Source organism: Bubalus bubalis, chromosome 15 (genome assembly GCF_019923935.1).
Source record: "Bubalus bubalis isolate 160015118507 breed Murrah chromosome 15, NDDB_SH_1, whole genome shotgun sequence".
Lineage (NCBI taxonomy): Eukaryota > Metazoa > Chordata > Mammalia > Artiodactyla > Bovidae > Bubalus > Bubalus bubalis.
The window spans coordinates 64,077,078-64,089,766 of record NC_059171.1 but is presented as its reverse complement, the minus strand read 5'-3'; the positions used below and the strand labels follow the sequence as shown (position 1 = coordinate 64,089,766).

General features: G+C 37.2%; 1 protein-coding gene across 2 annotated transcripts in view; it reads left to right on the top strand.

Annotated features, from left to right (window-relative positions):
- The window catches only part of LOC102406104 (hyaluronan synthase 2), a 31,604-nt gene that overhangs the window by 15,707 nt on the left and 3,208 nt on the right, over positions 1-12,689 (top strand). For both annotated transcript variants that reach the window (XM_025265444.3, XM_025265445.3), the window contains one exon: positions 11,314-11,415. In XM_025265444.3, coding sequence (XP_025121229.1) covers positions 11,314-11,415 — 102 coding nt within the window. The remainder of the gene's footprint in view (positions 1-11,313; positions 11,416-12,689) is intronic.

The following is a 12,689-nucleotide window of genomic DNA, read 5'->3' as shown; positions in this document are numbered from 1 at the left end:
GCACTGGACTGAGATTCTAGTCCCAGTTATTAGTAGCTGGTTGACCTTGAGCAGGACCACCTCCCAAATCTCGGTTACCTGGTTAGAGGATACCAATCTCTCAAGGGATTTCAGATAAGATTTCAAATTATGAATCCAAAGGGGCTTAGCCAAAGTTGCTGATAATGGCATTGTTCATACTATTAAAGCATTTGCTATTAATCATATAAAAAATAATACTCTATTAACAGCAAATGCTTTAATAATATTATGTAGTCATTATGCAAATTATAGTAATTTGAATTGCTAATTAACATGTCAGTTGTTAATTTCACTAATAGTTGAATAATTTGAAACATTTCTTCAGTTTATACCATCTGTGTAAATCTCTCTTCTAGGGAGTTGATTTCAACCCCCAAGTGTCTCCTATTTTCTAAAACTTTTGCAAATAAGGCTGATTTAGTTAACTCGAGACATTTTACATACATGACCAGATGAGAGGATAAGATAAAACTTTTATAAAGGATGGCTAGGGACCTTACAGAAGATTTGAAGAATGAAGCTCTGGCCCTAAAATGAGAAAACATCTGTTTTGATGTTTTGCCTTTAATTCTAGTTAAAACAATTTACGTTTGTCCTTTCTAATCAACACGTCATTGTGTAGTTTTTCTTCTTCTTTTTTTAACCTGCTTCTCCCAAAGCCCCTTCTCCCATCATTTTGTTTGGAATTTTGTTTGTATCCTTGGCAACTTGACTTGGGCCTGTCCAGGAAAAAATAATACAAAATTTAAAATGTTAGAATAGACTTTTTGCTCGTGCCCTAATCAGGCTTGAGAACTTTCCTTCCTTCAGCATGATATGTCCAGATAGACTGACCCTAGCAACAGCTGTTAACTGGACCCTGAATCCTCCTGAGCCTTAGGGTCCATTCAGAGCACTCAAAGGAGGGTAAAAAATCTTTTGGAATTCTGAAACCAGTAAACTCTATCCTGCCATGCTTCCTTCATCAGATCCCTTGCTATTTTAACCATTCGTGCCCTATAAAAACAGAAATTATGTGAAATTCACTCTAATATAGTATTCTCATCCTTTCTTCTGACTGACCCAGGGTCCAAGAATTGCAGAGCAGAAGCCCCAGGAAGACCAAGGGGGAAAGGAGTCAAGGTTTTTGGCTCCTGAGCATTCCAAGTACTTGGATGTGGAGTTCAAGTTGGTTAGGAATGGAAGGAAGCAACATTCAGGTGCTAATACACAAGAGAGAATGGGAACTAGGGGAAGAAATTGACCATCTGCTCATACTTGCTAACCTGGCTGGAGGACACTGCTTAAGTGTGCAGAGAGATGGCCAAAATGATTGGCTTCCAGTTGCAGCTGGATCCTCAGCACTCATCAGCACTCTTTTCACTTGATCTTGAATAGATGTGTTGCTTATTCCTCTCGTGTCTGTTATTTCATATCTTTGTCACTCTCCCAGGGCCTTACCCAAACTCCTCCCTGCTTAACTACAAACAGATGATTTTGCCTCCTACAAAAGAGAAGAGCAAAAGCATGGGCTCTGAAGGCTGTCAAGACCTGACTGTCTTCTGCTTACAATTTCAAGGGTCTCCAGCCTCACCCCCTATCTCAAGGTTAACCTTTCTACCCATACTTCTGAGCTTTGTGGGTTGGCTCCCTCTTTCAGAACAAGGCTTTATTGGTTATCACCTCTTTATATCTCAAATAATAAGTGCCAACATGGGATTTTTAGGGAAGCTTTAGTCTAAGACAAGCCCAGTGTGGTAGGAAATTCATCTGTGATGCTAGTGGCTGCTTCCAGAGATGAGAAGATAGACAAGCAGAAAAATAACAGAAAATAATGTATAGGGAATGAGAAAAAAGGAGAATAAGGAAGATTTTCTTAATTTTCAATCAGTGTATTTTCTGGAAAAACTTTCAAAGATGTAGAAAAGTGCAAAGAGCAAAACTAAAATCATCTCTGCAACAGAGATGGGAGAGAGAAATTAGGAATTTGGGATAAACAGATAACCTACTATATATTAAAGATAATTAAGACCTACTGTATAGCATAGGGAACTATATTCAACATGTTATAATAATCTATAATGGAAAAGAACCTGGGAAGAATGCATAGGTATATATTTATAACTGAATCACTTTGTGGTATACCTGAAACATTGTAAATAAGTTATATACTTAAATGATAAAGAAAAATAATCTGAAGCAAATACCTGACCCATGTATAGATTATCAAATTTAATATTTTTCCGCATATACTTTTCTGTTTTTCCTTATTTTAAAAACAATTTTGAGATTATATCACACTTGCCTTTTGTATTTACTGCAAAATCAGAACACTTTTAAAGTATCTTTTGACATCTAGATTTGATAATCATCTCTCTTTTCACTGAACATGGATATTATCACATAAGTAGCTACCAGTTTATGTGACAAAGGAAAGAAAAAAAAAAACCAGTATCATCTGATGTCTCTATTAAAAATTTCCCAGGTTAAAAATATACAATAAGTATGAGCATTTTCCCAAAGGGAAGATTATAGGAAGCAATTTTATTATTAATTTAATCTGGCAATACCCTTGCTATCCAAAATTCTTTTGTGAAGGAGAATAGGAAAATTAAATCATTCCTGATAGTAGAGTTGACCCTAATTGTTCATGGATTTGGTGTTTGCAAATTAGCCTAATGAATAAAAATGTATTTATTACCCCAAGATCAATAGTTGCAGTGCTTTTGTGATTGTTTACAGACATGCTCAAAGGGGCAAAAAAAAAACGAGTCACCTGATGTAAATATTTCCAACTGAGGTCAAACAAGATTATGCTTAGCCTTTTTGTTTCAACTTTTATACTGTAAACAGGCAACTTCTTTAGTCTATTTAATAACATGCTTTTCACATCTCTGTGCTTTTTATTGGTGATGTAGCTATTTCAGTGTTCCTGAAGTGAAGTGCTGCCTGAACAAAGTGTTCTGAACAAAGGCTGTTAACCAGAATGTCCTGGCGGGCCAGTGGTTAGGACTCCTCATTTTCACCACCAAGTGCGCAAGTTCAGTCTCTGGTCAGGAAACTAAGACTGCGAACTGAGTTACAGTGCTGCTGGACATGAGTTCAATGTGAACAAATCAACAATATATATTAAATAAGGTGACCCAAATAAACACAAGTAAAACAAGTTTAGGTATTGATCACTAGGCAAAACTGTTGTGACCAGAGGCTGTGAGGAACCTAACTCTTCTGTACTTCTGCTGGAAGCAATTTTCTGATGTATGCTAATTCATTGTTCATGGAAACTTTGTAGCGCATAAACTACCATGGATAATGAGAATTGACGGAGTATAACATTTGATTGGTTCCTATTTTCTGAAAATTTCTGTTGGGACTTGTTGAGAATGTTAATGCGACTTTATGCTCTTCATTTCAGAGGATGAAATTAAGAGCACATTGACATAAAAATGGGGAAATCTGAATTCTTGATTTAACTGATTACTTGCTATGGGCCTCAACTGGTACAACAGATGATTTCTGAGATCACTTCCAGCTCAAGACTCCAGTTAGGGCTGTCTTAATTTCCTAGCAACCTACCTAATGCTTTGCAAGAGTATATCATTAGACTTTTCCTTTCATTTTTAATCTACGCTTTTCCCCAAAGTCAGGTTCTTGACTGTAGACTCTTATTTAAGGACACCGTTATGCAATTTCCTGATTCCCTTCTTTAGAATGGGAATTCCAACCACTTGTAATAAAGGGTGTTTCTTGGCTTAAGTCTTAGAGGTGACAACATTTGGTTTCTCATTTTCCAGCTAGCTTGTCACCTTTGCTTTTGCACCGTCTATAACTTTCACTCATGTATAAACTTGCCTGAAAAAGACAAGAGAATAACCAAATGACTACTTTTTCACCTTAAATAAATATTCTAGGGTGCCTGAAGGCAAATATTTTAAACCAGTTTGGGTAACATATTCTACCAAAGAGCAACAAATAACAACCAAATTGTTTAGGTGTCTATGATTTAGAGGCTTCCTATTGGCTATATTGAGATCTTTTACTGTAAACCAAATTACCATAAGAAAGAATAATCCTACCCATCCCCAGTCCCTTTCCCAAAAGAAAGTTTATTTTCTGAGGGCATTTATTTTTTCCTAGATTGGTTTCATGGATTAACTTCAAAGGTCTTTTCAGTCCTAAAATTATTAGATGTTATGATTTTCTTTTTGCCACTCACAGTCTGCCATAAACTGCTCTCTAATCTTTTCCCCTAGCAGACAGCCCAATCTAAGGACTTTCATGGTGCCTGCTCAATAATCCAACTTGTTTAACTTAAATTTGTTGGGATGTTGGATTAAGCATTAGTTTCTGCTCTCTGAGTTTTGGCTTATTTACAGTAATGATAAGAAGGACTCTTTCCTTCATTGGACTAGTGTTCTTCCTTTTTGCCTCTGGTTTTGATATTTTATTTGGCTGCATTAGGTCTTAGCTACAGCATGCAGGATTTTTGTTGGTGGCTCTGGGACCTCAGTTCCCCGACCGGAGATCGAACCTATGTCCCCAGCATTGCAAGGAAGATTCTTATCCACTAGAATCCCAGGGAAGTCCCAATTTATCACTTCTTTTTATTGAGCATGTACTATGAGCTAACCCTTATAAGTGCTGTACATACAGTATCTAGTTTATTCTCCATTACAACAAATTGCTAGGTGGATTGACTTATCCTTATTTTTCAACTGAGAAATGTAGACTTATAAAGGTAAGGTAAGGAGTTTAGGCTACAAAGCTAGTACAAGTAAATATAACTGGTCAGTGGTGGATTGAGACTCCCATTTGTCTGATTCCAGACAAATTTTGCATGACACTTTCTTTGCAGTAGTATGTTTACTCTGGCGTTGTACTGTTAATGAGTTCAGGGGCCTAACGCTGTCTTCTGTTTGCTAGTGAATAACTACTGGGGAATTTCAGAATTCTGGCTGACTTCTTTCAGGCAATGGCCTGAGGGAGGCAGGGTAGGAGGGTCTTTCCATTTACTATGTGGTTAAGTTGTCGAAGGGAAAGTTATAGTGGGATCCTGACCAAAGGTAAATTTCAAACATAATAGCAATAAATAGTATTGCTGCATCCAGGTTAAGATGAAGGGTCAAGGTTAAGAAAGGGTTGAGCCTTATAAGCAGACAGAGGATGAAGGCAGTAGCAACAGTAGGGGTCTGGATTTATTTTCAACCTTGTTTCCTCATTGAAGGCAGCCTAAAAAATTAAGACTTCCTCTTGCTGCGTAACTCTCAGGGCCCTTTGAAGTGGTTTGGAGCAGGCAGATATGGAGAATCCACCAGTCAGTCTGAAAGGAAATATGTTTTTTTAAAAAGCTGAAACATGGGGAACTTGGCGTTTTAGACCTGAGTCAGAATTTGAAAGACATTTGATAGAAGATGTAACAGGAGAGTTTTATTTAAACTGTGGTGAGGTAGATTAATGTTAAGTGAAGTAAGCTTGAGTGGATTTATAGTCTGATAAGTTATGAATGGACAATGATAGTCTATACCTATTATGGATAATTCCAGACATTTAAATTTGTTCACTGTGATAAGAGATTCTTAATATGTAGTCAATTTTCCTGTTCCTTTTAGAGATTCTCTCTATCGAGTTAATCTATTTGTGGTAAAGATTGCCATGCTCTTTTAGGTGTGGGTTTACTTACAGTATAAAAGTCTAAAGGTTATTATCCTGTACAAATGAGTTTAAGCAAATTCCGGGAGATAGTGGAGGACAGGGAAGCCTGGCGTGCTGCAGTTCATGGAGTCACAGAGTCAGACATGACTTAGTGTCTGACCAATGAACAATGAATGGTATACTTCCCTATGATCCTTTGTAATTACAAGGTACTTTTCTATTTGGTGTCTTACTCCACTATGACTTACAGAAAATCGTAGAAGTGAGATATAGGACTCACTATTTAATTGAGGCTTCTTGATTCTGAGGATATTTGCTCAAATATCCTCAAATCTGGCAAATCAAGATCTGGCAAATCTTGGCTAAAGAAGATCTAGTTTATTAGTATTTTATACTTTTTATGCAGTTACTCTTACTAATTATAACACGTGGAGATGGAGGAAATCTTTTTTAAAAATCGACTAGAATTAAAATTGGGGCTTAGGACATATTTTATCTCAACTTTTTAAAAAATTTTTATGACAGAGAACTCTCCTGCAACCAATTATTTGAGGCCCAGGGTTGGTAAAGTTTGCTTGTAAAACACCTGATGGTAAATTTAGGCTTTGCACGCCATATGGTCTGTGTTGTAACTGTTCAGCTTAGCTGTTTTAGTGTGAAAGCATTCATAGATAATATGAAACTAAATGTGCGTGACTGAGTTCCAGTAAATCTTTATCTATGGACACTGAAATTTGAATTTCATATTATTTCCATATGTCACAAATTTTTTTTCCAACTATTTAAAAAGATAAAAATCATTTATCTCATAGACCTTCCCAAAACAGGTGGCAAGGCTGACTTGATTCTTAGACCTTAGTTTGCAACTCCTGTTGTAGGCATGCAGAGAGGGGCAGCCCTAACTCTTGGCTTGAGCACGGATGGAGGGGGAGCCATGGCCTTACGCACTTTAACTGATGATTCTGTGGTTATGACTGAGGTGGCTGGTTCCGCCCCATAACATCTTCTTTCTTCACATTTTCCATTCATTTTAATCAAAATTTGGTGGCTGCCTTGTTTCCATATCTCCCAGTGAGAAATATTATGACTGGGAATCATGTAATTTAAACAAATTAGAATGATACATTCAGGGTGGACAGAAAGACAGTTGATTTGTTCTCAGTTTCCTGTGTGCAGATCATGTCCTGTGGTTTTCCCCAGTGTCCAGTTAAGCTCTTCATGAACTGGTATATTTTCCCCCACAGCTTCTAGCCCAGAGCTAAACAGCCAACCTTTGTGAAGTTATACGCTTGTTATTAATTGGTGAAGAGACAGCTAGAAATCCTGTTTCTACTGGACTGGTTTCAAGAAGGGCTAGCGTTATAGCCTTTACACACAAACAAATCAATACTATTATGTCCATGAACATACTTGCTTTCACAGACTGTCGTAGATGGTGGTTTTCTGGTTGGCATTCTATCACCAAATAACATCCAGAAACTGAACTTCTATAAAGAACTCTTTAATCCCACTATAACAAACCCCTCCCAAGGGATTTCTGAGAGCTTTCACTTCTGACAGTTAAATTCACCATGTGAACAATCTCTCTCAGAGAACTTCTGGCACTTTGCTGTTGTAAATTGGGAGGGGTGGGACCAACTTAAATATGCAGAACCTCAGAAGTTTGGTTCCAGTTTGGTCATTTCAGAGAGGCAGTTCCCTTGGCTTGTTTTCTGCTCGCAAGCAGGAGGAGTTACCTAAACATTAATTCTAGATTGCTGCCTTCCTGTTGTTTTTAGTCTTATTTTTAGCTTTCTGGTTTTACCTTTCCCAGCTTGAGTCAATAGAGGTGGGTGTGGCCATAAGCTCTGGATGCTGAGAGGTTGAAAGTTGGGTTGAACTTCTGCCTTCACTTTTTACTACTCTAGTGACTGGCCTGCCAGGCTTATAACCGTATATTTACAAAACAGTGATAAACAAGGCAAGAGAGCGGAAAAACATTGCTATTGGAAGAATTCGTTTAGGTTTCTGAGGCTTTGGATGCTTGGATACAAATCCAAGTATTAGCAAAATTCTGTTTTTTTAATGGAATACTAATGCCTAGCTGCTGTCTATTTTTTCCTCCTCTAAAATAAGTCAGACCATGCTGGACCAAAATAGAATGTACCCCCACTCACCCAAAAGGGGCAAGAAGTTATTTAGAAAAGCATGTTTCTAAATAGGGACAGTAATATAAAAATTCAAAAATTAACTTTCATATAGCTAACTGAGTTTAGATAGGTGATTTCATTTCTGTAATTTTGGATACCCTACATACTCCTTAAATTATAAGTTTCAATAATACATTTAAATTGTTTTCACCAATAATATTTAATATATATTAATTTTTTCAGAAAAATCTATTAGTAAAATTAAGCAACATACATTTTAAAAAGTTTTGAGATTTTCTAGTTTTATATGTGAGGGTCTTCTGCAATTAAACACAGAAAATCTCTTTGAACTCAAAAGTGTGTGCATACTCAGTTGCTCAGTTGTGTCTGACCCTTTGGACCCCATGAACTGTAGCCTGCCAGGCTCCTTTGTCCATGGGATTTCCCAGGCAAGAATACTGGAGTGAGTTACCATTTCCTTCTCCAGTTAACTCAAGAGTTCATGCTTCTTTTTTTTTTTTCCCAATATAAATTTATTTATTTTAATTGGAGGCTAATTACTTTACAATACTGTATTGGTTTGGCCATACGTCAACATGAATCCGCCATGGGTATACACGTGTTCCCCATCCTGAACCCCCCTCCCACCTCCCTCCCCATACCATCCCTCTGGGTCATCCCAGTGCACCAGCCCCAGGAGTTCAGGCTTCTAAAAATTGTTTTCATATTTTTTCATTCACAACTGGTATATCAAATTCCTACTATTTTTATAAATCAGTTCAGAAAACTGTAAAAATACTGGCTTTTGATATAAATAAAGAGACTAAGTCTTGATTAAATTAATAAATGTAGCCAGACGACATAGAAAAACAATGAAACTGCAGCTAACACTCCGGTCTCTGCCAATCATGTCTTTTATTTCTTGTGTGGGGATATTAAACTGGTTCATGGTGTGTCAAGTTTGGTCACTTTATATCTTCTTGGGCCTGGCTGAGTTCTCCAGAAAAAGATATGATGTTATTAATATAATTAGAAATAGAGAAGTGACAGCTCTTTCCCTACTTCTGATTTTCTTTGATCATGTGAAAGAATGTCCATCCACAGGTATAGCATACCTAATTCCTCCCTAAGAGAAGTGACTTAATCTGGTTGGGGAGTATGGAAGGTATAAGGGGTAGCCTAGCTCCTTCTTTCTTCTGGAGTGGGCTACTCCGAAGGAGCCATACCTTTCAAAGGGCCATTAACTGTGTCTTCAGGAGGAGACTGGTCCCACTTAGGTACTGTTCAGAATTGATACATCAGTCTAATTCTGGGGAACATAATTATAAAACTGGCTACTGCATTGATATGAGCCCTATTTTCCATATCAGCTTTATGAGTATACAGGTAATATTTTGGCTTCATATCTCCTTTATTCTTCTGTTTCATTTTTCAATAAGTTCATAAATCAGCTTGGAAAAAAAAGTACTATTTGTAATCCTGCACGTTTGGCCTCCAGTAGAATCTTCTGTGAGCCATTCTTGGGTATAGACAAATTCTAAAAATTTTCTTGAAGTTGTAATTGGTTTGCTTGCAAAATTGCTTTTGTTTTTTTGGCCTGTATAAAGTTTGTTTTTCAGAATAACAATTAGCACTTACAGAAAAGCTCAAGATAATTTACATCTCAGTCAGTTCAGTCGCTCAGTTGTGTCTGACTCTTTGCGATCCCATGAACCACAGCACACCAGGCCTCCCTGTCCATCACCAAATCCTGGAGTCCACCCAAACCCACGTCTATCGAGTTGGTGATACCATCCAACCATCTCATCCTCTGTTGTCCCCTTCTCCTCCTGCCCTCAATCTTTCCCAGCATCAGGGTCTTTTCAAATGAGTCAGCTCTTTGAATCAGGTGGCCAAAGTATTGGAGTTTCAGCTTCAACATCAGTCCTTCCAGTGAACACCCAGGACTGATCTCCTTTAGGATGGACTGGTTGTATCTCCTTGCAGGCCAAGGGACTCTCAAGAGTCTTCTCCAACACCACAGTTCAAAAGCATCAATTCTTCGGCACTCAGCTTTCTTCACAGTCCAACTCTCGCATCCATACATGACCACTGGATAAGCCATAGCCTTAACTAAACGGACCTTTGTTGACAAAGTAATGTCTCTGCTTTTTAATATGCTGTCTAGGTTGGTTATAACTTTTCTTCCAAGGAGTAAGCATCTTTTAATTTCATGGCTGCAATCACTATCTGCGCTGATTTTGAAGCCCAGAAAAATAAAGTCAGCTACTGTTTCCACTGTTTCCCCATTTATTTGCCATGAAGTGATGGGACCGGATGCCATGATCTTAGTTTTCTGAATGTTGAGTTTTAAGCCAACTTTTTCATTCTCCTCTTTCACTTTCATCAAGAGGCTTTTTAGTTCCTCTTCACTTTCTGCCGTAAAGGTGGTGTCATCTGCATATCTGAGATTATTGATATTTCTCCCAGCAATCTTGATTCCAGTTTGTGTTTCTTCCAGTCCAGCGTTTCTCATGATGTACTCTGCATATAAGTTAAATAAGCAGGGTGACAATATACAGTCTGGACGTACTCCTTTTCCTATTTGGAACCAGTCTGTTGTTCCATGTCCAGTTCTAACTGTTGCTTCCTGACCTGCATACAGGTTTCTCAAGAGGCAGGTCAGGTGGTCTGATATTCCCATCTCATTCAGAATTTTTCACAGTTTATTGTGATCCACACAGTCAAAGGCTTTGGCATAGTCAATAAAGCAGAAATAGATGTTTTTCATGAACTCTCTTACATCCATCCATCGGATGTTGGCAATTTGATCTCTGGTTCCTCTGCCTTTTCTAAAACCAGCTTGAACATCTGGAAGTTCATGGTTCATCTACTTTTGTATATAAAGAGCTAGATGAATACTTAATACCTTTAAAAGCTTGATTTTCCTTTCTGATGGAATGTGATCTGCTAAGTCCAGGTCAAATGGACATCTTGTTTCAGAGTTATACAACCCACCTTAGAAGAACTGCTTTCCTATCTTAATTACCATATTAAAATAGAGAAAAATAATTACTCTTAAACATGCCTCTTATCAATACTGCCATAGGAGTTTCCCATCATCATTCAGACCTGAGGAATAAGATATCTAAAAGCTTGATTAAGGCAATTAAAAAGAGAGGGAGAGACATTTATGGTGACCAACCCAAGGTGTTTTCCAAGACCTGGAAACCTAGGGTGTTATCAGGGATATGATACTTTTATTGCCAAAATTGAGTACATCCTTGGTGAACCAGGAAAAGCTGACCACCTTTCACCACATGCCTAGGTCATCAGTTCATTTGATCTTTTCAGCAATTTCATTAGCTTAAATACCGAGTTTGCAAGTTCTTTGTATTGGCCATCATATAACAAACTTACATCCACATGATACTCGCTTATTTAGGCCTTGTGACAATAGGCTGAACGCATAATATATATGAGTCCAATTTTGACTACACGGAGCATGCTCATTGTCTTATTTTCTTTAACTCATTTCTTACTTTCTTTGCAGGTTTGTGATTCAGATACCATGCTTGACCCAGCATCATCTGTGGAGATGGTAAAAGTTTTAGAAGAAGATCCCATGGTTGGAGGTGTCGGGGGAGATGTCCAGGTGTGTATGGCTTTAGTAGCACCCTTAGTCATTGATTCTTTGAATATATATTTATTATACACCAAACTATGTGCCAGGTGTTGTTTCTGGAGACTAAGACACATTAGAATGTGTCTTGTACCCACTGTACTACCTCTTCTATTATCTAAATTGAAGTAATTTATGATTTCTTTGCTTAGCTGGAGGTTGTAACACATGTATGTAGTAGCTCATAAGTTACATAAAATATAATGTAAGTGTGTAATTTCTGCTGTATCTTCTTAAGCCACAACTTAATGTTCTGGTAAAATGATGTTGGAATTTAGTGCAAGGATTAAGAAATGGAGGTATGGCAGTGGGTGGTTTTTATTACTATACCATATACCTCTATATTTAAAAGCTGAGCAATATATGACTTGTCAAAAATCCAAATCGGGTAAACTAAGGAAAAAGAAACTGCAATTCAAATTTACACTAGAGAAAAAGTCAAAGAAGTGGATTTTCCAGTTATTATTTATTTCCCATTATTTGCCATCAATGGAGACTTTAAGTGAAAGAAATATTAATAAGGTGATTAACATTTATGAAATGAGAAAACAATATATGAAAATATATGAAGATTAAAGTGAATCCTTTGCAAAAGTACAATTAGATTTTAGGAAAAAGTGAGAAGCACATGGAATTTTGACTTTAAATGTAGGTATTATGTTGCTGTATAACCCATATTGACAATGCTTGGTACTAGTGAAGGCAAAGAAAATGAACTGGAAGGACAAAGAAATACCCTGGTGATAAAAAGAAAGCATACAAAATCCAGATGAAAATGGAACAGAATTGAGACAGAGGAGGAGAATTAAGAAATATTGCCCTCCCGTAAAGCTAATAATTTTAGTAGCCTTTATGTAGAGCCTTATTTCAAGATTCCAGTTTTGAGGTGAAGCCAGAAAAAACCCCTTCATCACTAGCATTGCTAAAGCTGGGGAGGAAGGAGAATAATGGGGTTGGATGAGTAGGAAAGAGAAGAAGATGGGACTTAAACCTTCAAATATTGGATGGAAGGGAAGTGACAGAATAATTTTAGGGCTGAGAACTGAAGCCTAAAAAAAATCCCAAAGTTACAACAAGAGAAAGAAAACATAACAAAAGAGTACAGGGAGTGATGAAGTAGAAAAAAGTTATTTTCAACAAGTGTTAACACATACACACCACTTATCAAGTTAATCTAGTAATACGTGAAGAAAATAAAGGAAAATCATGTTAAAAAGGAAAGAAGTCAAAATAGAAAAGTAAAATAC